The 26,455-nt window shown below is 38.1% G+C and overlaps 1 protein-coding gene across 3 annotated transcripts in view; it reads left to right on the top strand.

Moving 5' to 3' along the window:
• Nucleotides 1–26,455, top strand: part of supt3h (SPT3 homolog, SAGA and STAGA complex component) — a 111,228-nt gene that overhangs the window by 56,184 nt on the left and 28,589 nt on the right. For all 3 annotated transcript variants that reach the window (XM_066668240.1, XM_066668232.1, XM_066668248.1), the window contains exons 3-5: nt 9,298–9,382; nt 23,914–24,000; nt 24,431–24,524. In XM_066668240.1, coding sequence (XP_066524337.1) covers nt 9,298–9,382; nt 23,914–24,000; nt 24,431–24,524 — 266 coding nt within the window. The remainder of the gene's footprint in view (nt 1–9,297; nt 9,383–23,913; nt 24,001–24,430; nt 24,525–26,455) is intronic.

Raw genomic sequence — 26,455 nt, 5'->3', positions numbered from 1 at the left:
CTTCAAAGACCATCTGCTCCAATCAGAGTGCTTGTCCTACGCGTTTTTGTTGTGACTTTTATTTTTGGTTTACTTTAGATGGTTTTGTTTTGGAAGTTGGACCGTGCAATTAGAGCGAGGCACGACAACAGCACAGTGACTTGCCTATCTGCTTTAACAGATGGCAGCAGCATGTTTCTGCGCCGTAAGGGAGTGGTTGCAAAACAGTATGTTTTAATTCACTTGTTAAACCCCTAATGACCAATATGATTGCAAAGGCGCTGTGTGTGTGTCGCTCTGCCTGGGGACATTTTCATGTGAAATTGTTTTATATAGCCACTATGCAGATTTATACGATCCATTCATTTACCTAAGCACATTCTTGAGATTTACAAGAACAATTTAAAAAACCAGACTCCATAACAGGAAAAAAATATAGTTAAACAAGGAGGAAAAAGGCTGAAAATTCCCTGCGAATAGGGTGGTTAAACCAGGCTCTTGAAACGATTCACCAACAGAAGCTGTGGCCAAATTTAAGCGCTGTTTTTGCATTTTTTTTTCAGACCTACCAATACCGACCATATCCTGTTATTGCAGTACTGCCATCTTTATTGGAGTGTGACTGATATGAATGAAATGTTGATTTCCTTATTCTGACCCTGATCAAACTGCATGTCGCCCTTGAACATGACTAGGTTTTGCTTGTAGGCCGCAGACAACGTGTGTTACCTTATTAGTGGTATTGAAGTGTGACTGAGTGGTCGTGTGGGTGTGGCTTGCTCCCTAATCTTACTATTTGCTGTGGTCTTGTGTTGGAGTAGTTGTAGTTATGGTTTGGACTGTTGTGCTGTTTCGGAACAGACCAGCGTGTTGAAAGATTCTTTTGACATTCTTGATACATTCTGCTCACAAAATGTACATCACATCTAAACCGCTATGCCCAGATTCTCTAATGTAAATGTTGATTCACAACCAGTGGTTTCAACACCTAAACTGAGCCAAGGTGTCAGGAATGCCAGCAAAAACCATAGATGGCCAGTGATGAGTAGCCTGGACAGTCTTTTGGGTGACCGTGTTTATAGCTTAGATGTAACTGACTTAACCAACTTTGGTGTTCCAATTTCCAAATACTGCCCCAGCTTCACTAGCCGTATTTTGGCAGTAGTTTTTAAGAAATGAAAACATGAAACTGTTTGGTTCTGCTACGTTTTAACTCCTGGTGTCACATTTGATGTCTGTCTCGGTTAATGTTTGGGAGCTTGTGTCTCTTTATATAAAAATCTTTTGTCTTTGAAAGCACCCATTCACAAGCTTTCAGATGATTATGATTGACTCATCGGAGGCTTTTCACTGTAAATAATGCAAAAGTTTGCAAAAGAAATTCTGAGATGTATGAAAATCTTTAGGAATTCTAAATGGGTGGGAGAGATGTATTTTTTTTTTTTTTTTTGAGGAAAACAGAAATGCAGTATAGCAGCTAAAATGAGCCTGTTGCGAACTAAACCATTTTGACCATGTGAACTGTTATGTCAGAAGATTAATCCAATATTTTGAGGCCAAAAAGAGGACAAGCAGGGAAAGTAAAACCCCGACACACTCTCAGGTTTAACACAGCCCCTTTTACACAGCAAATGCCTCTTTATCTGTCTCCAGACACAAGATGCTTTAATATGATCAGAAGAGAGGGAGAAAGCACATGTCAGTAATCACTCATTTATCTTTATTATGTGGTGGCAAGGGCAGCGGTGATTTGCAGGTAGCATGTGTTTATGATAAAAGAATCCTCCAGGGTGCTTTCTGAGGGGTGCAGAAGGGCCTGCATGTTGTCCAGCACTCAACCCCAGGTGGTTCTCTACATGGGCTTTATTCTAAATGAAAGTGTCCTGCAAGGTTTAAGACTCCAAAATGGTTAAATATATAGTCTGTTTTATTTGCTGAGGCAGTTAAACCTCAATGGAAGACCTACAACTAAGGCTGGGCCATAGCTGGAAAACACATCATGATGCAATATTTAATTTCATTCCATATCAATAATTATTTATTCTTTTCAATGTCCAGATTTTAACAAAGAACAGAAGGAAAATAACCTTATTTATCAGATCAGGCAACAGATCATTTCAACACAACAGCACAAACTACCCACACATAAAATTGCAGAAAGGAAAAAATAAGCATAAAGGAATTATCTGACCTGAATATACAAAATAAAAAATCTAGAAATCATGCAAAATCCACTGACAAATCAGTAAGAGGCATTTTAAAAAATCTTGGACTTTATTAACTATTTAATAAATCTCAGATAGTTATTCAAGAATAACATTTCTCCAGTGAAAATGATAAAGGACTGTAATCTTCAGGCCCCAAGGTGGCACTGAATTAAAAATGTCTGTACACACATTTCTGTAGTGGAAATCACTTCATGGGCTCAGAAACGCTTCAAAAAATCCATTGTCTGTGAACGTGGTTTGTCACTTCATCCACAAATGCAAGTTAAAACTCTATCATGCAATGACCCAACCATATGTAAACCATATATCAACAGGATCTTGCATTCTCTGAGTCCAGGCTCATTTAAGGTGGACAGAGGCGAAATGGAAATGTACCCTGTGGTCCAACAAATCACAATATGAAATTCTTTTTGGAAATCATGGTTGCAGCTTCCTCTGGGCTAAAGAGGAGAGAGACCATCTGGCTTGCTCTAAACACACAGTTCAAAAACCAACGTCCATGATGGTATGAGGCTGCATTAGTGCACATGGCATGGGTGACTTGCACATCTGTGAAGACACTGTTAATGCTGACCGATATGTACACGTTTTGGAGCAACATGCTACCATACTGACAGTGTGATTTTCTGGAAAGCCCTTTTTTTAGTAAAATAAGGCCAATCCAAATTCTGTATGGATTACCAACACATGTCTTTAGTAAAAGACTAAACTGGACCAAACCTTTCACCCATTGATGCAGTTGGTGCATTATGAAAGGAAAAGAGAGCCGACTAGTTTACAAAGTGGACCAAAGACTTTCAGTGGTAAGTCCTGCTGTCATCACTTGTGTGGGCTGCATCCCCCCTAACATTGATTGGTTTGTAGTAGGGTGTGTGCCTTCCATCGGTGTGCAGTCATTTCAGCATGTAGGTTGAAAGTATGAATTTCTCTACTTATTTTATTTAATTTTTTTGAATAAATTAATTTATTTACTACTACTAGTTATTTGTGGCTCATATCATACGTATATCTTATGTAAGACACACATACATTGTGGACGTAGGCAATTCTTGCCAGCTTCTTATACTGATTTTCTGTTCCACCTTTAAAACTCCTTACACTTGCTGATTTATGTTGTGTCCACAACCATGCGCGAATGCACTTTCCTATTATACTACAGACTGCATTTCTAATATAATAATGATGCAGGTTTTTTCTGGAGTATGCTAAGGTACTGCAGAAATAATGCAATATAAATTCCTGTTATTTTTTTATTGTAGCTTTTATTTATGTTGTATACAATTGTATACAATTGACGTGGGAAACTGGAGAGGTGTTATATGCTGTTTTTCCCCTCTGAATGCAAAAACACCCATATACACAGAACATTTATATTGCAAATGTACAGGTACAGTGTAAAGTTATATCAAATTAAAAGAAATAAACAGTTGAAATATATCAGTCTGTGTGTAATGAATGTGTATGATTTACAAGTTTCACTTTTTGAATGAAATTACTGAAATAAATCAACATTTGGCAAGGGATGTACAGTTAATTAAATGTTTTAAATTTTTCCATGCTATTTTTGGGGGTGAATTCAGTTAGTAAATATCTTGTCCATCTCTGTCATTTATATAGGTTCAACATTCTGTAACTGGTCAGAAAGTTTGGACCATACAAAAAATGTTTTCATACCGCTCATATAAACCAAAAATTTGGTTCAGTTTGATCCGGACTGAGACCACCTGTTTTGGTAGAAACCAATTTTGGTCCTTTGCGTCATGGTCCAAGGCACCTTTCATACATGCGTATTTGTTTTAGACCAAATTGAAAAGTCTGAAGGTCCAAACCAAACAAGGTATGTGTGAAAACCTCTGTTTGTGTTCTCAGTAATTGTTTTACATTACTGAAGAGATTATTGAATCATAAAGGATCTGATGTGGGTGATATGAGCAAGCCTACAAATTGATATTTTTTGGAGTGTTAAAGCATAATATATCCACTGCTAATATTCCGAAACCTGGATACCGTATTGCTCCTGGTTCTTACATGAAAATCCTGTGTTTGAGCAGACAAAGTCAAATAAGCTGACTGTAATAAGTGCTGAAGGTCTAGATATTGCTTGCCAATGCATTGAACAAAATAACAAACTCTGCCTTCAGTTATGACTGGGGCCACTACCAGTGTATATTTTTCTGGACAGCCTCTGCCAGTAACATTACAGATTTAAAAAATAGGCTGTTTTTAAAACATTTATGTCTTTTCATTGAGGACAGACACTGTATGTACATGTACATTCATCACACAGATTCCCCCTGCAGTCTCAAAGGAGCACTCAGGGAGCCACTGTTGCATGGAGGGCTGCACTTCATTTGTACGTTGCACAATAAAGTTCTCTTTTGAAAGACAATTCAAACGTGTTTCATATTTTCATAAGCAACAGTCTTTCCCATTAGACAAACAAGGATCTCATAGTATTTTCTTATGTCTCACATTGATAATTTCCCACCTATCAAAGTTCAAGTCTGTTTTGCTCTCCTGTCTGCAGGCTAGCTTCAGCTGTCCCAAAATAGCCCAGGTCCAGCCTAGCCCAACCCCACCCTACAGCTATAAACGCCTCTTAGCCTGGAAAAGTCCACAGCGGCCTTAGAGACTCATGCTGTAAATCCACTTCCAAATGGAAAAATCCTGCCGAAAGTGTTAAGGATCGGTCCAGACCAAAGCAGACCAAGGCCTCACGAGCTGAAATTAGATGTACAGTGCAGGAAAATGTGACATTTTTCCGGTTTGTGTTGAGCCTGAACATATGTCCCTAAAGACAGTTTTCAGAAACTGATATAACCTCAGTTTTATTTGATCTATAACCTAATAAATTCCATTGAATAATTCATCCTGATTTATTAACAGATGACACACATTATGGCAATATTGGGGAAATAAGGCAATATTTTATTGAATGATCATAAATCACAGCAAATTTTCCTGAGCATTTCATGTCTGTGAGGGCACAATTAGACAGTTTAACTGACTGCAGTGTGATGTCAGAATCTCTTTTCCAGTGTTTTAAATCCTCCCTCCTCCTCCTCCTCACTGTGCCAACACACAACTAGAAGTGAAATAAAGTTACTGTCTTTATCAAAATAAGTTTTATTTGAAACAATTTTTGCTTACATCCAAATAAAATATCTTTTAAACTATGCCTACATAAATGATTCATGAGCAGCAACGTGTCACCATTAAACCTCACACATTTTGCGACATTGTGAATACAAAAGACAAACTATACTCTTATCCTTTTCTCTAGATACAACAAAAAATTCAATTATGTGTGAGAGTCTGTTGAATGAATCGAATCATCGTTCTTTTTGGTTAACCCTAAAACTTTAATTTTGTGGATTTTACACTTTTTAAAATTAAGAACCATTAAACTGTAGTTAATGTCACCATAGAGTTAGTACAAGTAATTTATTTATTTATTTATTTTAAATTAACCAACTCCACAAAATAAATGCGGTATATTTAACAGAAGCCCAGCTGCACTTGCTAATGGAGCAAATGGACATTTCAGATGGAACCTTGATGGCTGTTGGCTTGTGTGTGTATATGTGGTTTTGTCATTCTACTTTTATATACAGAAAAGTAAAAGTAAGAGACCGCACTTTTATTCATTTAATTTCCAGCCAAGCAGATGTTATTTTAAAAATTACCAAGTTATTTATTGTTTCCTGTTTGCTTTTATTCTGACACTGAACAAACATATATATTAATCAAAAAAGACAATATAAATAAAATATTAAAGCTGTTAGTGTTGAACTTTAAGAAATAATTTTATAGGATTTTTACTGTTCAGGAGAAATGACTTTAATTTTCACAGATATATGCTTGGATGTTTCACCACACCTTCAAATATGAAAGATTATTGTGTAGCAGTGATCTGGAGTCGGAGGTGATCAGACAATATGTTGAGAACAGCAGCAACTTTGTTATTTTACTTTATTGTTTTATATATATATATATATATATATTCGTTTTCACAGTGGCGGAAATTACAGATCTGGTTGTTAGGAGCAGCTTTTTTTTAAAATGTTTTTTAAATGTTTAGTCCAGTTTCCGGAAAATAAATAAATATATCCTTAAGTGTTTAACTCCTACTCAGTGGTCATTTTATCAGAAATTATTGAAAGATGATTGGTCTCTGACCTTTGCACAGCATTGTGTTCATGTATTTGTTTGTTTCAAATGGGCAGAATTTATTATGGGCAGTCTTTATATGCAATGAATAAATGCTTAAGAAGGGCTAAATCCTATAAAATAATATGTCAGTAGGTCTATCAGAGCTTTGTTCTTGTGTTGACTGTAGCTAAAAAGTGTACCAAAACTTATGATGTCAAGAAGCCTTGACCCACAGTTATTAAGAGCTTTTGTTTGTGGTGAAGGGGGGAAAAAGGAGGGGGGAGGGTAGAGATCAGGATTGTCAAATCAGTGTGTTTACCTCAGTGTCGGTGGCCTCGGCGTTTGTGAGTAAGAATGGGTGGCTGAGGACATGGAGAGAGGCAGGAGGAGGCTGTTGCTGCACCACAAGCTCGTAAACATCAGCGTTCACTGTGCTGCGTGCACTTTGAACTTAAAGCCTGTACCCAAACATCCAGCCCACTTTAGCAAAGCAGTTGTGCTCTGGCAAGCTTTTGTTTAGGGTCCTTTGTGCTGTCTGACTCGCACTGCCTCTGGATGTAAACAGACCGAGGCCACGGGCCAAATCAATGATTCTGCTCGGATCAACATGCCAGGGATTATGTACTTCTGAACTGCGCTCATGTCGTCTACTACTGTGTGGGGAACCATGGTCTTACTAGCCTGGAGGAAAGAGAAAAGAGCCAGGCTGACAAGGCGCATGTTCACAATTACAGTGTTGTTTATTGCTTCATATATTTGATGCTCTCTAGTTATTGTTGTTGTTATTGTTGTTTTCTTACATCCCTGTCTCTGTATTTGTTTTGCATGAATTGTATGTGTTTTGATCAGACGTTGAAAACGACTAGCATCCAGCTCTATAAATGCAAACTTCATTTTTGAAGAGTGGGAGGGGTTGAGACAACAGGAAAATTGTTTCCCATTTTTGCGGAAATGAAAATGATTGATCACTGTCCAGGCTGCAAACTCCTATATGGTCAGACTGTTGTCTCGCTAGTTTCCTGGACAAACCTAGAACGCTTTGTGACTAAACAAATGGAATAAATTATCCAACTGGAGTGAATTACTGATTTTTCCTCTGGAAGTCATTTGGATTAAAATGCATTTATGTGAAGAAAAGAAATGAAACAGGGATGTAATAAAAGTTAATTGACAGACTTATGCTTGAGATATCGGATATCCACATGCATTAAGCCATTTTTCAAGGGTAGGTGATTGTGTGTTCTTTTATTTTTATTTTTTAACCATAAAAATACTAGGGAATCAGTTGGTGGTCCTTAATGACATTTATTGTCCTTCAAGAAAGTAACTGAATACACAGCCGAAGTGTACTGTAATGTAATGAAAAATCTGCTCACTTCACAAGTAGAAAATTCATAGAACGATGCCCTGTTTATTTTAATATTTGTATTTTGAGTGTGATGCGCTTGGCCATAAACTATGATGGAATCCCCTATGAAAAACAGACTTTATTTTGTGGGATAGTCAGATTCTGCCCTTGTAGTTAAATTAAAGTGTAGTTAAATAATGTGTTGCACACCACTGAGGAATAAAGTCTAGTGTCTTTTAGTAAATTTTGCCTCATATCCTGAAGTGTCAAGCCTTGCATGGTACTTTTCATCTTCTCTCTTCAGTGCAGAGTATGTGGCCATTCAGTGGTTTGCACTTCTATTGGATTAAACCACTGTCGATATTAAGCACACACAAAATGTGGGAAGCTTTGGCAGGAACTGTGTGGGAAAAACTGTGAATAAAGGCATGTAGAATTTGTAAACAGCCCTCTGGCAATGTGTACATCAATGCTGAGTAGCTCTGGTTACTAAGGCTGTGTGTAGGCTGCTTATGGATTGTGTGATGAATACATCACTAGCAAAAATCCACAGTTTAAAGAACACACACCTGGTGTGGGATGGTTACAGACCTGTAGATTGGTTTTCAGAAGCGTGTATTTGTTACAGTTACAAAAAAAAAAAAAAAAAAAGAAAAAGGCATGAATTTGGACCTATATCATATTTCCACATGTTGTAGCTTTTAAGCCTCTGGCAACTCATTTTGAAATTTCTTGGGTGTTATGTGAAATGTTCAGCAAAGTGTAAATAAAATACAAAAATATGATAAATCTTTCCTCAAATATGACCAAAATACACTCCTTACAGCTCTCTGAGAATGGAATGGGCAGTGTCTCCAAATTGGTGCTTCCCCCCACTGCTACTCTGCTGTACTGCCGACCGAGTGTAGCTGTTATCCCCGCTGGTAGCTGCTATCTCCGCGGACACTCCATTAAACACACCAAGTTTTGCTGCTATCTCTGCTGTACTCAGACTTAATCCATCCATGCTCATTCTGTATTGTTTTGTGTTCTGTTTGCTCCGTTTGTCTTGCACTTTTTCACTGTTTATGTCTTCACAGCTAGCTCGCTCATTAAAATGGCTCCTAAGCTTTAGCTCACTAGTCTCTTTGTCTCAGAGAAGAGGTGTGTACCTTGTGATTGGTCAGGGCAATACTGACATAAGCATTACCCACTTTTAGGACTGCATTGAGAGGAGAGAATTATCATATTTTTGTTTCATAAACACCCAAGCTTAGCATTATACAAAAAAAAAAGTTCACTAAAGTCTAAAGATAATCTATTAGACTTTAGAATATCTTTATTGCAAATTGCAATCACTTGTGCAGTCAGAGTCAGGATGATACTGACAAGTGTCCAGTCATTAGTCAGAGAAATATTGAATAGAAAGTTTTTTAAATTCAATTGTGTCAATTCTATTTATAAAGCTCATTTGAAAACAACATACACTGAACAAGAGCTGTACAATTAATAAATAGAAATGATGATTCTTAAATAATGGTAAAATTAATGATAAAATAGCTGTGTGTCAGTGTTTGGAATTGTCTCATTGTTTGTGTTTCTTTGTTACAGGTATGCTCTGGGTGATTCGAGGAGACCTCTGCATGAGACTGCTGCCCTGGTGGAGGACATTGTACACACCCAGCTCATTAACCTGGTATGCTTGTGATTCCAATTACATGAATGATGTTTTATATATGGACAGACAACTCCAGTGTGCTTTTTATAACATGCAACGCTTTAACAAATTATTGAATAAATAATGTCTTTTAGATGATAATAAGCTTGCTTTACTTTAACCAGAATCCCTCATACTTAGATATGGGATTTGTGTCCCACAGCCCACTATATAATAATAACTGTTAATATATTGTGTATTATACAAATCTATGTAAATACATGCCATGTTGTAAACAAGCAACCTGTTTAATGTTTTTTCAAACATGTTTAATTTATATTTATTTATTTATTTTTTAAATTGGCAATTTTTTTTTTTTTTTTTTTAAGTTCTTGCAGTGATACATTTTTTACAAGAACATTTGGCGTGACACCCTATAGCTGATGCACCTTATGACAAAGCGTTTTGACATTTGCATCTGGGAAATGGTTTAAGGGAAATATGTAATTAAGTATAAATAGTCGTAGTTCAGGCCGCCTCCTTCCCCTGCTGCAGTGCACAGAGCACTCAAAAATGTCAGCTTCCTCCCAGACTTTCCCAGCAGTCCTGCCCTCCGCGTCTGAGATCAGAACTACTCCAGACCCTCAACTGAGATACGAGAAATGGACAAAGTTAAGTAAATAACCACACTTTCAAAGCTAGTAGCTTTCGTTGCTTGGATAAACAGTTACACCCCCTACGTACACCTTGTCTTGCATTTACCACCAACAAATGAAAACACTGATTGTAACAACCTACAGTTTCCCTTCATCAAAGAAGCAACAAATGAGGTGATGACTCTTGTTTATGCAGCTGGTATTGTTAGGTACAAAAATAAAACTACTCATGGAGTATTAAAACGTACTGAATCTGTAAAAAAAACAAAAAAACAAACAAACATTCAAATAGAGTCTTTAACATGGCTGCCTCTGTTACAGTTGTTATATGTGATTTTTTTTTATTATTTGTTTGTTTGAAGATAATCACAGAAATAATACAGTGTCAGAAACACATAAGCAAGTCTGTAATTACTTAACAAATCAAGATGTTTTGAGGCAAATATCTTGTTAATTGGGGAATTATAGCCTTCTGTTATTTAAGTACATTAGCCTCATTGCTCGATGACAATAGAAAATTGACATTAGCTGATTAACTACATTTGGAAGAATTGTTTGATTGACTGAAATTTGATTATTTGCCAACAAAATCCCATCCTCAATTGACTGTCAAAATTGGCTATTATCCACCCACCAAAAGTCACCCTAACCCCACTCTTCACCAAGAACCATAAATATTTTATGCTATATTAGGGTTGTTACAAATTATTATAATGATAGTTGGAAGCAAATTATAAATTATTTTATTTTTCAGTAAAACATATAAATATTCCGTTTGTCTGTCACTCTCAGATGAAAGGTACAGTAGAGGTACATTATTGGTCAAATAGGTGTAAATGTACAACAATGTTTAAAAGTCCAGTTAAAGGTACATTTACATTCATCTTATCCAGAAGGAGAGGTGAATATTTGTAAGCTTTCAATATTGAACTTTGTATAATAAAATAACACAATGTATGTCCTGGAAATGAAATGATGTGTATGAAATCAACACAATTTTAAGATCTACGATTATAATTAAAGGTACTGAATATGTGTCGTTGATGGTACCAGTGACAGTTTTTCTGACAGTGTAGGCATTTGCAGCTGTTTGTACACACAGTCTAGGCACGGGAGACAAGATTGACACAATCCCCCTGACTCCCCCACCTCTAAATATTTGAGTCTACTGACTGAAATATGGATTGTTTATGTTTTTAACATCAACGTATCTCCATGCCATGAGGCAGCAATGGAGTAGTTCTAACAGGCATTTTCTGTGCTCCTAACTGAAGACGAGAGATGCATGTCAGACGATGCTGTAGGGTTCGTGTCGACAGGTTGCCTGCAGCATAGGTTCGACACAGAAGCAGAAATTTGGCTTAATACTACACACTAAATATAGTCACAGTTAGCAGAGTTTACAAAACAAGATGCAAAATACGAGTTTCTCTACTTGTTTTAATCACAAAAGTAAAAGCCCTGTGTTTTTTAATACACTGTGTAATGGTCTCGCTTACCTCCCAAAAGAGCTGATTCTTTGATTCTGGACATTTTCTAGCTATACTTATACGGCCCTAGCATCTCAACACCATCTGAGCACTTCTTCTAGAGCAGGTAATTTAGCTTCCAAAAAAGAGTGGCAGTTTTAGCCCACTGAACAATCCAAGTAGGTTTGGTAACAAGATAAAAATTTGTAAAAGACATTTATACATTTACAAACTCTTTGTTTGTATTGTTATATTGTTGGTTGTTTGCACACCAAAAACGCTGTGCTAAGGCCTCACAAGGTAAAATCACTACATTTTTGTGAATGGTTTTTGTGTAGATGGGGGTCTGCTGGCTTTTATTCTGTCCGAGAGTTATCTGTGAGGGGCCAAACAGGCAGCTGTGACACACGCAGTAGGTTTAACCTTTCACCCTCTAACTCCACAGTGCCTTGCCCAGCTACAAGGGGAAAAGTAGCTCTTAACATTCATTGTTTTGACCTTTAGCCTATTGAGTCAGAGGGCTCTTAAATCTAGCGTGTGTGTGTGTGTTCCCCCTCTGCAGCTGTGGGTCCAGTACTCTGGCTCCATCTCTTATATATTCTCTCCCAATTGTTAAACACACAGCAGCTATTTCTGCTACTCTATTGTATGTGTTTTGTGTGGTCTTTTCTGTTTTTCTTCTCTGAGCCAAACCCAGTACGCTTGTTGAAGTTGTCACAGAAAAGCTGCGTTTAACGTGAACATGTCTTGCAGCACCAGACCAATGCCATATCAAACATAATATTTGTGTGGGTTTTTCTTCTTCAGATGCTGTTTAGGGCATTGAATGGCACCAAATGGTTAGCTTAAGCAGCATGATTTCACATGGTCTAAAAAGGAAGCACTATGGGTCAATTAAGCATTAGCCTAATATTGGCATAGAATTATATCTGATGGCAGCATAATAAACAGAATAACCCTTGTCTGCAGCTTTCAGTTAACATTATTACTCAAAAACTTCTCCCCTTTGAGTTTTTAAACAAAAGTTATCCATTGTGAAAATGTCAGTGCTTTAAAATCCAAATCCAATGTTAAATAAGAAAGAAAAATACTGTTTATAATGGTCTTGCATTGCATTTGTGATGGCCACTCGTATCACAGCTCACAGTTGCAACAAGAGTCACAGTTCCCAGTTCAGCGAAAATTATTTTTATTATTATTTTTAAATCTTCAGCTCATTATTTCAGTGCTTATCACAATTGCGTTATGTAACAGTAGAGGTGCAGCAATTATTTATTCATACCTGTGTCCATATCCTGCCTTTGTTTTGGGGGTCTTTCCGTTTCTGGACCAAGTTTCTACTATGGAGATCAGTTGAACCTACATAAAGTTAGCCACTCATCTGTTTCCCCGTAGCCCTATAGAAACAGCAGCTGCCACCCAGACCTTGAAGAGCAGGACGCCACATTTTACCTCACATCCGGAAGTGCGCAGGCTTGTCTTGTTCACTTAATGCATTAATGTTAACTGTCATCCGTTAGACCCCATATTTTCTTACAGTGGCCAGCAGCAGACAGATTTATAGATGTGCTAGCTTTCGATCAGATGCATCAAGAAAGCTCAGCATATTATAAATCGCAGCACTAAAAAGTTATTGTTGAGCTTACTGAGCTTACTTGCCAAACATAAAAAGCAAGGACAGCCTAAAGTAATTTACAGACAGCTCCCTGAGGATGAATAACTGTTCTGTAGGTCTGAGACTGTGTGGAACACAGCAGGTTAAAGGCAAGCATGATAAAGCTGTAACACACACCACTCACAGCGTGGTTTAGAAGTGATGTCTCATGGAGAATCATCTGAAATTCATTGTCAGCTTTAAGAACTGCTACTTTTTTGGTTTAGGTGTCTTTTTAATACCTGTGATTTATTGCTTTTGTTTCTTTTTATCCATTTATTACTGCCTTGAGATATCATTGTCTTCTTGTCCCTATCTTAAAATCTCTTCTCTTTGTCCCACTAAGATGCCCTCTCGGGAGTCTGCCTGTTTAGTATGACAGTGCATGTAATACAATACTATTGGATATTTATTTTGCAGTAGTATAAATAACACCCCACTCTCAACAGTAAGCACTAAACGGGCCATGATGGTGATAACCCTCAATTAATTCTCTGTTTCCTCCCTCCTGGATTTATTATTGTTCCAAGGGGCCAGGTGTAGCCATGCCGAGTGGACCGTAATTGTGCTCATGCTACTTAGCTGAAGACCGCAGCAGTAATAAACCAAATTACACAATAAATTCTTCCCAGATGGCCTGCAAAACATTTCACACTGCTCTGGCTGTGTACACTCAGGAGTGTGGAGTGTATTCCTCCCACACATCCACGTGTGTGTGTGTGCACAAATAAATGGCTTATCTGAGAACACCTTACTTAAATTAGCTTCTTCTTTGCCTGATTTACTTAGCGAAAAAGGCCTGAGAAATAATTTCTGGGCAACATTTACACATACATAATTAACTTGACTCTATAAGAGGAGGAGGACTTTGAGGTAACCAAGTAACCATTGCATTCCTTAGGAGTAGGGAAATGTTGGGAAAGCTCCTGAAGGTTTGTAGATGATGTGATGGATTTAGAAGCTGGTTCAACAGGAGTAGTTTGGCAGAGGCTGTGATGGAGTTTAGGAGGAAAGAGACGAAATGAATTGACGAGACAGTCTCTGAGGTGTCTGGAACAGAGTCTCCTGTTACATGTTTGAATACGTGCTGGCTCACACCACACTCTGGACATGTGTTCATACAGTATGAGAAGTCTGTTCACTTAAAGTAGAGGAACAGCTTTTATATGATGGGGTGGTATAAATGTTTATTGAATTATGCCTAACACATTTGCCTGGAATGCCCATATCTGATCTAAACAAGTGGTACTCAGGCTTTTTTATTTATTAATTTTTTTTAATAGTATATTTTGGTGAACCTACCCATAATCATCAGCCGCAATGAGGAACGCACTCTGAATATGGCCTTGCAGGACATCGCACACTCTCCCAGTCACTCATACACTCAGGTTGTACTCACACTTGGCTTGTACAATACCGGAGCACAATTGTTCCTCCTCACTGCCCCCTAGAGGCCAACTGAAACTTACCAGAGCCTAATTCTTCAAGTCAGCCCGGTCATGAATGAGTAAGTGTACGATGTGGAGTGATCACACTAGACAAACGATCTGAACTTTATTGGTTAATGTGCTTGGGCATGATAAGGAACCAGGTACTGCGAGTTCACCCTCAAACCTCCTAGATAGACTATTACAGCCAGTTAAAGGCTGAAGCAGTGCTAAAGGCATTCCCTCACCAGAGAGTCTCTGGCTTGGGCCATACTTTGGGCTGATGCTCAAACTGAACAGCTCATGTTTTAAATTAGTTTCAAATAAAAATTGTGAATTTGATGACCCAAACAGAAATGTAAATGTAAAACGCACCTACTCCGCAGCCAACAAGTGCTCTGCATATGTGTTCTTCAGGCCTGTTGGAAAAGCATCACAGGTGGCTTCTCATGAACTGCTTGAGAGAATGCCAAGAGAGGGGGCGGTTACTTTGAAGTTTCAGAGATATGCGAATCAAAAGGTCACTGCATACTTCCATATGTGTTGTTTCATTGTTTAATATATTTTAGTGATATTTTTCAGTGTAGCCAATTAAAATTAATCCTGCTATAGTTGGGTGTGGCCAAGAGATTTTAGATGCATAGGAATTGATATACACCAACAACTTAGACAAGCTATGGTTAGAGATGCTGCCATGGGACAGGAAAGCTGGAGATTCAATTCCAAGGACCAAAAGCAAAAATGGGGAGGCGGTGTAAAAGAACAGGGCATTCTCCTCCCAGTAAAGCAGCTTTTTTGACAACTAACACTTGGAGTGGCTGTCTGTTACTCTGGTTATTTTTGTGTTCACGGCCCCAAGTGTATGTGTGTTCAGGCGTATGTGCAATATTGCTTGTGTGTGTATGTGTTCGTTTATTGCCACATATGCAGTACATGTAGAGCCTCAAGGGCATTAATAATCTATAACTTCTTCTTCTACCATAATATTAATAATTATGAGAAGCTTATGATGCTTATCATGAAAGTGTTTTTTGGACAGAGACTAGCAGTCACCAAAACCAACCCAGGGGCTGACTCACCATTTTCCCACCATTTTCAGTCTGGATTTGTGTGTAAATTTCCCTTCTGTATTCTGCTTGTTATTTTTCCCTCATAACTTTGAATTTGATGTTTAATGAAACATCATCTAACCTTGTATATATCTGCGTCTTTGATCAGAGGTGTTCACATCTATTTTCATGTTACTTTATTCCGCTTCTTCCCTATCCTGAAAAAAGATGAGTCTTGTTTATGGGCTTGGACAGCTGCTATTTTTTTATCTGTGTATTTGATGACTTTATCAAAAAACAAAATCACAACACCCAATAGACAAATCCACACATTAAGTGTTTCAAGTTTCTGCCGGCACACTTCCGAAACAAACCTTGATCCTTTAAAAGAACACAGAGGAAATGCGAGAAGCCCTTTTTTGTAACGTGTAGAAGTAGAGGGCCGTTAATCCAGCCTGCGGCCTCCCCCTAAAACTTGATTGACTGGTTGTTGAAGCTTGCCGTAGACGTCTGCTTCCCCCTGAAACCCAAACAGTAGAGTGAAAAGCCTTCACGTTTTGCCTGACAGGCTGCATGTGAAACAGAGTTCACTTGGCTGGTTCCTGTAACACCAGGTGCAAAAGTTGGCAGGGACTGCTTTCATAGGCACTTATTCTGCTGGACTCTCTTTGCCTGCAGACTTTTCTATCAATCCCCGGGGCCTTGTTTTTGTGCTACGACAGCAATTTCGTTATACGACTCTTTAAACACGGGCCACTGTTGTAAATTTGATTAGGGCCTGTGAAAATGACCTGAGCCTGTGTTTCTAATGAATATATTTATGAGTCCATTGTACACATCAATTCAATTACGAGTAGTTAGCTGGTTAAGTGAAGTTCAAGGGTTGTACAGTACGCAGGTCTCTTTCTCAGTCCTTAAGATGTAAAGAGGGAGGAGAAATGTTTTTAAAATACCCTTTGGCTGTATTTTCATTTGTCATTGGGAAGTGATGTGTTTTCAGTGTAAGTGGTTATTAATCCACACTATTAACAGAATATGTTTGGTATGTAAAGGTAAGTTGATATCACTTTAGTTTGGTCAACTAATTTATGAATTGTACTTAATAGTTAGGTAGTTACAAGTAGGTTGCTCCTTCAGCTAGCAGAAAAACATGATAAAGTACATCGAAAGCATCAGTGGAGTTTCCAGTCTTTTGACTGCTTCTATACATGGCTAGATGTTGACAAACTGGCATCTGTATTTTCTACATGACATCATCTGTTTAATTTCCAAATCTATCCTTAATACTTCGCAGCACAGTGCACTCCACTCATTAATTACACTAAATCTGAACATTGGCACAAATAAAGGAACCCAGAGCTGCAAAAAGTGTCCAGGCGTATTTTTGTTTATATATTCTTTTGCCCAGTTACCGTTTTTATTACTTCGAGTTGACTTTGTGATTTTGTGGATTTTGCTTTCCACCTAAAAACATGATGGGTGGTCTGGGTTAATGATGATCCAGATATATTTAGTTTTTAGGATTTTTTTATTTTTTTTTAAGCCAGTTGAGAAATGCTCAGGGGCAGCTCCAGTACGCTGGGTTGGTTTTAATGCAATAGAAGTCTATTCATCCCCATGGCCTGTGGTCTCTCTGGTTAAGAACATGCTGCCAGGGTCAGACTCAGACTTGAACCCATGCGCCTCTGCCTCTGAGATCTTTGGATACTTGGAGTCTAAATGGTTTGGGTGGGGGGAGCATGGCTGTCACCTCTTGTCCAGGTGCTTACACTGACATATATCAGAGGTTCCTCAATGCCGAAGTCAATCAGTCTCTGTACGTGGAGAAGGCAGGATGAATTAGCAGGGTGTTTTGTTTGAGTATTTATTCTCTGTATAGTTTTTCCATGGCGAGCCAAGATTTTTACAGCGTGCCGTTTCATCTTTTCTTTGGAGTAAGTTTTTGCTCCAGTGAATCAATATTTTGTACACATCTTATGTTTGGAGCTTGACCTACTGTAATTACTGTACCAACATTATCTAAGAGTTCATTTCTTATTTGGCTGTGCATGGCTGCCACCTACACTTAAAAAAAAAAACAAAAAACAAAAAAAAAAACACTACTTTCCATAAAACTTCAACTGTTGTAGCACATCTTTATAAATACACCATTTACCATCACATGACATTAGAATGACTTTAGTTTTCTCCTCTTCTTTTAGTTAAAGATAAAATCAGAAGCCAAATTCAATATGCTCAAAAACAAAACAGGGGACTGCAGACTCCTTTATAAAAAAAAAAATCCAGAAAGGATGTTGTAAAAGGCCCCCCCCCCCCCCCCAAATTTGAAGTGGATAGGTCCCTAAAGTATCAATTCTCTACATGAGAGTTGTGAAGTTTGAGAGACTTTTTTGATTAGATAAAAAAAATGTCAAATGATGTTACATCCCAGCCAAGGGAAATGTTAGTTTTAAGAGTGCATATAAAAAGCCTAAAATGTGATAAAATAAAGATAAAATAAAATTGATTGATGTAAGAAATCTACAAATCCTTAAAAATATCAAGCCATGTGTAACTGTATGTAGTTACTAGGGATGATGGACCAGAACCAGCAAATGTAGAACCAGAACAAGAAATTTGGTCCCAATGCATTGTTACTTATAGAACTGTTTATTTGTATTTATTTATTTTTTTATTTTGATGATATAAACAATGGGAGCCAAATTAGTTAATGTGCTAAATGGCTAGTTGCTTTCAACATGGCACATTTACTCGTGCTATTTTCTGAGTATTTTATGTCCGCTTTCATGTTTGAAACAGGTTAATACAACATCAAAAAGTCATCCAGCTGTCAATTTGGCTGTAAAGAGATCAAAGTCAGCCGTAAAATCCTCTAGATACACAGTGTATCCCTAGATATATGGTCGAGCAGGTGTTTTTGTCTTGTCCAATGCTATGTCCATGTGTTAAAGTTCTGTAGGGTAGGTCCTGTACTTTACTGCTGCTCTGCTTCTATCTTGTCGAGGTGAAAATGGGAAACACTTGTTTTATTTATGTGCTGGCCAGCTCTCAGGGACTCTCAGTTTCGCAAAACATTGATAATGTCTCCTTCCAAACAGCGTCATTAAACCACAAAGAACAAGCAAAACATTTAGTCTCTGCAAACGCTCTCTGAATTCCCGCTCCCCTGATAACAGCCGCCTTTGATATTTTATACCTTAATTGTTTGTGACAATGTTTTGACGCCTGTGGAAAAAAAAGTCTTTCAGTAGCAGAATAGCTGGCATTATACAGCCACAGCTGCTGGAACAGAAACTTGAATGACTGTACAGCCCATAAGCCTGATTCAGCAGCGTTTAAGCTCACAAATAACATGCAGATAACATACCCTACGCTGTGACACACAAAACACAGGCTAATGAGGTTTATGCTGGAAATGTAATGATGTTTGGAGTAGTCCGGCTTGATTTTGGAGTTATTTTATTTCCAAGAGAACAGGCTTTTGCAGTTGAGTAATCTGTCTGCTAAGAGAGTTCTGAAACATGAAAAGTCTTTGTTTTCAGCCTCTTTCAAAGGAAATGGTGTAATTGATCCGTACAAGGACACTGTGACTGGAACACTCCCCTGGCTTCCTGTTACCTTTCCCAGTGTAATCAAATAATGGATTTCATTTCAAAACGCAGCAGTAGCAGCGTAGAGGAAATTATGTTCAGCAGGCTTGTTTATTTGACTTCTGCCATTCTGCTGCATGAAACAACTCCTTTTTCTCCTCCACTGTAATGTGACATGAACCAGTTTGCCAAAGCCAGTGTCACTTGAATATGTGTCGTAATTAAAATAGAGCCCTCTAATTAGAGCATAGTTTTCTCTGAGCGTGAGATACACTTCTACACAGGCATTTATTTCACAGCCTTGATGTCTATGAGAACTTTTTTTTTTTTGCGTGTGGGACAGTGATATATTTTTTTCTTTATTTTAGATTTGTTATTTTGCTGTATGATAGCCAGGTGATAATGTATTTGTAGGTGTCTACTTGTTTTTAATGCCCTACGAAAGCATTTGTGAATGTGAATCAGAGGCCCTGATGCCAGTTTTTTATATTAATGTGTGTTCGAAGGAAATCCCTGTATCAGAGTGGTGTCTCTGCTAATTGTCGTCAATAATAATAATAATAATAAAAGTAACATACTCCAAAACTTAAAAAATACTAATGATGAATATTTTCTGTTTATTACTTTATGTTTTGTTAAAAGGAATGAAAATACGTGCTCAGCAGAGGCCAGAATGTAGGATGACCAAATTGTTCATGGCTGTTTGTCCTTCTGCTTTTGTCTGCTCTCAACTTTGGAATGGTTCTTGTTGCGAAAGCTCAAACCACAGTATCAAATTGGAGAAAAACACTGTGGGTCTTATGAATGCTTGTGTAGTGTGATAGCTGAGGCATCCCAGAAATGGTAAAACAGTCCTTCGCTGCTCTGGTAAACTGTCAACAGCACCGGCTTCTGAGCTGCTGGAAATAGACCACAGAGATCGCACTGTTCATGGAGTCTTAGAGCCATCCCAAACGAAATAAAACAGCCACCATCATTCAGTATTGCAGCTCAGGAGACTGCTTTCATCTCAGTGTAAAATTAGAGCAATTACTAAAATTAATTTGTTATTCTACAGAATTTGTTTGATGAGCCAGAGACATCAAATAGCATGGAAAATAAAACTAGCTTTAAAAGGGCAGTGGTTGAATAATGGGGTTCAACTTATTCCATACATTTGGAACTTGGGTGACATTCATTTAACGCTACTGTAGCCTTGAGCTTATGTATAAAGATACTGATTAAACTGAAGTGAGATGTAATAACTGTGTATATAAATATGTATATACACATTTTTATTTTGCTTTTGTCTTTTGTGTACAGAAATCTCCCATCGTGATATTTGACATGACCGATTCCAGCTTATTTTTATGCCTTGAATGGTTGAAGTCAAACGTCCATAGGACGAATAGACAAGATATGTAAATAAGTTTGTTGTAAATGAAAGATTGTGAAAAACATCTTTTCTCATTTTCTCCTCCCAAAATTCATGTTTTTGAGGTCTTTGGTATTGAATACTTGGAGCTAATGTGCCAAAGTACCATAGTATCCTTTGTAAACAATAATTATCTGAGCAAATAGCGCCTGATTCTAGGCCATGTAGCTGTTTGGGCTTGGTTACCTTTGGCGTGCGCAGAGTGAAGGATGAGAGGTACACTTAAAGCAATTTTTGTCTACTAAAACTAAAACTATTTCCCGGTTAAATGCTGGGACAGATATGACAGCTAGTCTGTCAACATTGGTACTATGCCAGGCCAGAAAGAACTAAATGTAGCCTCCAAGCTCGTTTAATTCAATGCTCCCCCTGTGAGAGCATGTGTGGGGCCTATTTTTGCTCCAAACTCCACACACAGATCTACATCTGCAAGCAAACAGATTTTATGACCAACAAATGTTTACAGTCCTCTAAGAATTACTCTCATGTATTTCTGGATTTAGCCACTGCCAAGGCATGTTGAATGTTTGCTTTTCAATTAATGACATGCATCTTATTTGTCTTTTGGAATAGCTGTAGTCAGCTCCAGTATAATAACTGAAGTGATATGAGTATCTTGGTTGGTTTATGGAGGGGATAAATGCTTCTGATATCAGACTGTGTGGTCTGTGCTTGTGACACCAGAAATCAGAGGAGAGAATGTCAAGTAGTATTTTACAAGTTGATAAGCTTAGTTCATAATAAAATTCAAATGACAAAGGATATAATAAAAGAAACCCATGATAATGAATAATTGGTATTTCTTTCAACTATTGCAACATTCAATAATATTACAGCAACACGGTTAAATATTTGGTCATGTAACATACAGAATTAATTAATTACTTATGCCTGCAAGAGAAGGACGCATTGCTTTCCATGTTTTTTTTATGTTGTAAAAGCAGAATTTACCTCATATTAGATATTTTTTCTTTGCATTAATGCCATACTTGTCTGCATAGGGAATGTATGACTGTTCCACATCATAAATTCTGACATCGCAGTCAGTATGAAACGATGATCTTCTGACCAGATGAGTGTCAGAATCAACCCACCTCTTCAAATAACCAAATCTTTCATTTTCCATTTGCCTGTTTGTATTTATGGCTCTCATATAATAAATCACTTCTCAGATCATTACCCGCACTAATGAGGTCCTAAAACATCCTCCTAGTTTAAAAATATCTATGATATATCATCTTTTTCCTATTGTAAGGTCAGGGTTAAAAAAGATCAGTGAATTGACACAGCAGTCTATCTGTACCTTCCTTTAATTCCTAAGAATTCATTTTCTTCTCTGATTTACATGTGGATAGCTATCATTTTCAGTAGAAGGTGACAGTGATAGATGAGGTGTTTCTGCACTTTTTGGCAAGCAGAATAAAACTGCTGGGTCCCTGCGTTGTGCCATTCTTCATTTTTCTGTCTGCTTTTCCTTGAGTTTATAAAGATTGTTTCCATATGATTGCAACATCCCTGTGTACGTCTTATAGCCCTAACCCAATAAAGAAGATGAATAAGGGCATTATATTCAGCGAAGTCTATTCAGTAGACCTTGACAGATATTAATGACTTAATTGGCAAACCTTACCCACATGAGGAGGTCTTGTGCTCAGATGTTTGCATAGCATCTTGTTCCTCTCTAACACAGGCATATTCATAGAATTTTACAAGATTTTACAAGTCTTGAAGCCAGGGATAAGACATATGTGGTATGAGTTGCTACTGATATCTCACCAGTATGTGTTTTTTTTTTCCCCTTATAAATAAGATAAAATAAATTCTGTCACAAAAGGCATGACTTGAAATTTTATGGGTGTAAAAAAACTCTTATACTACATGTTGTGTTGAAGGGTAACTATTTTAAGTTTCAGACTTTGCTAGAGGAGCAAGCAATACCACTTTTGGGCCCTATGCACTCTAGTTAGAAGTGCAAATTCAAACTTGTTGATTCAGAACTGGGCCGCACGGTGGCGCAGCATGGTTAAAAAAAAAAAAAAAAAAAAACACACGTTGGTAGGTGGATTGGCGACTCAAAAAGTGTCTATAGGTGTGAGTGAATGTGAGTGTATGCGTGTTGCCCTGTGAAGGACTGGCGCCCCCTCCAGGGTGTATTCCCGCCTTGCGCCCAATGATTCCAGGTAGGCTCTGGACCCACCGGGACCCTGAACTGGATAAGGGTTACAGATAATGAATGAATGATTCAAAACTGAGCTGAATGTGAATAAAATTAATTGCATTACAAATCTATGCACATTTATTTGAGATACAGCTCCTTATGTCTACCACCACCTTTTTTGCTGCCATGTTCACTCGCTTTTGACACCCAGGTGTCACCCACGTTGCACCAGTCTTGCACAGTAAGGCTCGTGTATGACTTGAAAGTTATTCTTCCAGTTTTGGTGCTGCTAACAACCAAACATTACATTGACAGGAGGACAGGAGGGAAAGGCACAGATAATCACACTGGCCATGTGTGTTACTGGGAGGTAAGACCTGAGTAGAGAACATGATTTAACCCTTTCTGCACATCTCGGTTAATGAGACATTGACAGGTTAATGAGACATTGATCTTTTTTTTTAATTATTATTATTTAGTTTTTAGAATGGATCAAATTATTTGTGGGGACAATTCAGTAATTGCTGGATATTGGTGAGGAAACGTCACTTCCGTCCATGCTAATTCTACGCCCTTGAATCTATGTAACCATGCACTCCTGGTCAATGATACATTTAGTTATGTAACCATATTCTAAACATTAGAAATCTCTACATATTCTCAAAATCTATCTTAAAACCCTCAACTAGTTTAAGGTTTTGTTTCTTTTAATGTCAATCATATCAATCATCAGTCTTCATGGGCTTATAGAGTGGACACTTTGAATAGAGGCACTACCATCTCTAGGACTGACCATTATTTTTGAGTAACCCCCCTCTTTCCTTGTTTATTCCGAAAGCAAGGACAGCCATGCCATCATATTTGAGTGCTGAGAAAGCAAAACAAACGTTACCTCCACGAAAATTGGCCCAAGTTTATGAAGACCCCATGTGACTATGAAAGTGCTAGTCTCAAAATATGTGGTTTCTTATCAGTTTTCTCAAGGTTTTTAAACAGCAGATGCTTTGACTCACTCACTCGGCATGGACTCACTGGCAGAAAGTAGAACAAACATCTTAAGCGTGATCTTGTTGACTGCTGACTGGTGTTAAAACTTTTTCAGTAACTGAGGAGTTTGTTTTTCTCTGCTTTCCCTCCTGCTCCTTCTCTTCAGCTCCACCAGGCAGCTGAGGTGGCTCTCCTCCGAGGAGCCAGGGTCATTTCACCCGAGGATATCATCTTCCTCATGAGGAAAGACAAGGTAAAAAAAAAAAAAAAAGCATGGACCTCACAGAGTCTATTACCAAACAAACACACCTGATAGCTCCTGCTTGATAGTCAGTTGTTCCAGTAAGTAAGTGTGCTCAGAGCTCCCGAAATCCCCTGCACTCTTAAAATTAGGCCTATCTGTCCAAATAATTGTGGACACCACTTTTTTGTAGCCTTTTGAAACAGCTTGTCAAATTAAGTAAATATAAAAATACTGACAAATGTAAAGTAGCTACTCACAAATATGTTTCTGTTCCAGCTTGATATTAACGAAAATAAACAAATACAATATAAATGTATGATACTGAGGAGTGTATATTTGGAAAACCAGATGCCCCAAATTTTGATGCACAACATGTGGCCTGTGCTCTGCTTTTTCTTTCTGCCTCATACCTTCGTGTGTTATCTCATGCCTCTTTTAGAAGAAATTACAAAGACTCCTGAAGTACATGCAGTTCCGGGACTACAAGTCCAAAATAATGAAAACTATAGATGATGAAGATCCACTGGACTCTGGTACAGTAAAATCATGAATCATGTTGAGTAGTTTTCAAAATACTCTTATTTAATCTCTGTTTGTGACGTTCTCCCAGCCTGAAGATGTTTTAAGACCTTTTTTCCTATACACAAGCTGAATTTCACCATTGAGTCAGTGCTTTAAATGATGAAGGGGCACATAATGAGTGGAGTCAGCCAAGGTAATTTCGTATGCCACAGTCAATCAGCGAGAGTCATTACCAGAATGCAGGCGGAAGCTTTGGCATGTCTCTGTTTTGCATAGCGTTCCGCTGCTCCTCTGCTGTTTTCCTATCAGTATCATAGTGAAGTAAGAACGAGGAAAACCATCCGCAGTAGAAGCTGCACTCTTGTCTGCTGTCATGATGAGTATCATTAGGATCTTTGCTCCTCATCTGGCCTGTAACTTGAGAGAGGGAATAACGTTAAATGTGGCGTTCAGAGCGAGCGGTCCGCTCAGTCGATTGAGAAGGAGTCTGCATGTCTGTGCGCATGGACTTAGGACTTTTTTCTTTTTCCACGAGAAGCCTGATGGGCTGCTCTGTTTAATGTTTTGCTCCGCAGCGTTTGTTTTGCGCTCAAATTGGCTCGGAACTTTTTGACGTTTCCCCAAATGACCCTCCTGCTGTCAGGAAAACTGGATTTGGAAATAACGTTCTTTTACCATCGTCTTTGTCTAAGCATTTCCCATAAAGTGTCAGGAGAGTATAGAGTTTAGTGGGGTAGGCCCTGTTGCCTGTTGCCTGTTGCCTGCTGCACCCCCACCCACCCCGCCACTGTCTCACTTCAAGTCCTGACTGAAGCGTGTGGCCGTTTGCTGCTTTCTCTGCTGTGGTGTGAGTGGTGGCATTGTTAGGGACGCAGCAGAAGTGTGGCTGAAGGCAGCCATGCTGGCTCTGACCACAGCGTCTTCAGTCTGAACCCTGCCGTAATTCCCCAAACACTTAGAGTATGGAAACCGCGATGAGGGCCCTGGAGCTTTGAACGCTGAATTGTGGCCGCACTCTATCCCCTGCGCTAGCCATGACCCCTGAAATACAGTAAAGCCTCAGGTAGAAATCTACTGCTCGTCTTTTAATGCTGTTTACTTTTTCTATACAACAACAGCAAGACTTGGATTGCCTGTATTGGGGGATTCACATTCAGATTCTCAACAGTAGGTTGTGATTACAGCATTGTTAAAAGATCATGGCTGGTCATGTCTGCCTTGTTAACCTTTATCATGCACTTGCATCATTTAAAGTACCCTTTTAAAACATCATAGAAAGATCTTTTATGGCTTTGTGAGATGATCTTACTCTACATGAATAAATAATATTTTTTTTCAGTTTAATATTCATGATAAAATGACCTTTGAGCCTACAATACTTGGAATATAGTTTTTTTAACAGTTACTTACATTAAAATATAAGAAAGCTGTTTTGTCTTTTGAAGTTGCTATGAAAATAAATGATATTGTGTTGCCAATGTAGCATTTCTCTTATGTTAGATTGGCTCATCACTTTCTTAACTAGTTTGTGAAGTGCTCCAGCGCCAATTTGAAAAAGCATTTGTCTTTAGTGCTGAATTTTGTGGCCCATTGTTAGTGGATCAAAGATGATGTCTGTTATTTCCAAATGTTTATTTTGTTAGACTTGAATTCTCTGTTTCATCACTGCAGATTAGCTTTGTTTACCACTCACCCAAACCAAGATTTTCCAAGCTCTTTTATTCTTGTAAACACGCCACTGCATCAAATGGCAAATTTAGAATACATTAAAGCCAAAAATATAGAACTAATTATGTGCATCAGTATATTTGTATCATTTGAAGGCGAGTTTATACAAAGTGGCATTTTTTAACATTTTGATTGAATTGCCCGTTTACATAGGAAGTCCACAATTACAGTTCTGTTGGAGGCTAAGCCGTGCCAGCGTCAGGGAACTGGAGCC

The sequence above is a fragment of the Hoplias malabaricus genome, chromosome 1 (assembly GCF_029633855.1).
Source record: "Hoplias malabaricus isolate fHopMal1 chromosome 1, fHopMal1.hap1, whole genome shotgun sequence".
NCBI classification, from domain to species: Eukaryota; Metazoa; Chordata; class Actinopteri; order Characiformes; family Erythrinidae; genus Hoplias; species Hoplias malabaricus.
Note: the sequence above shows the minus strand (reverse complement) of the source record. Positions and strands in the feature narration are given on the sequence as shown.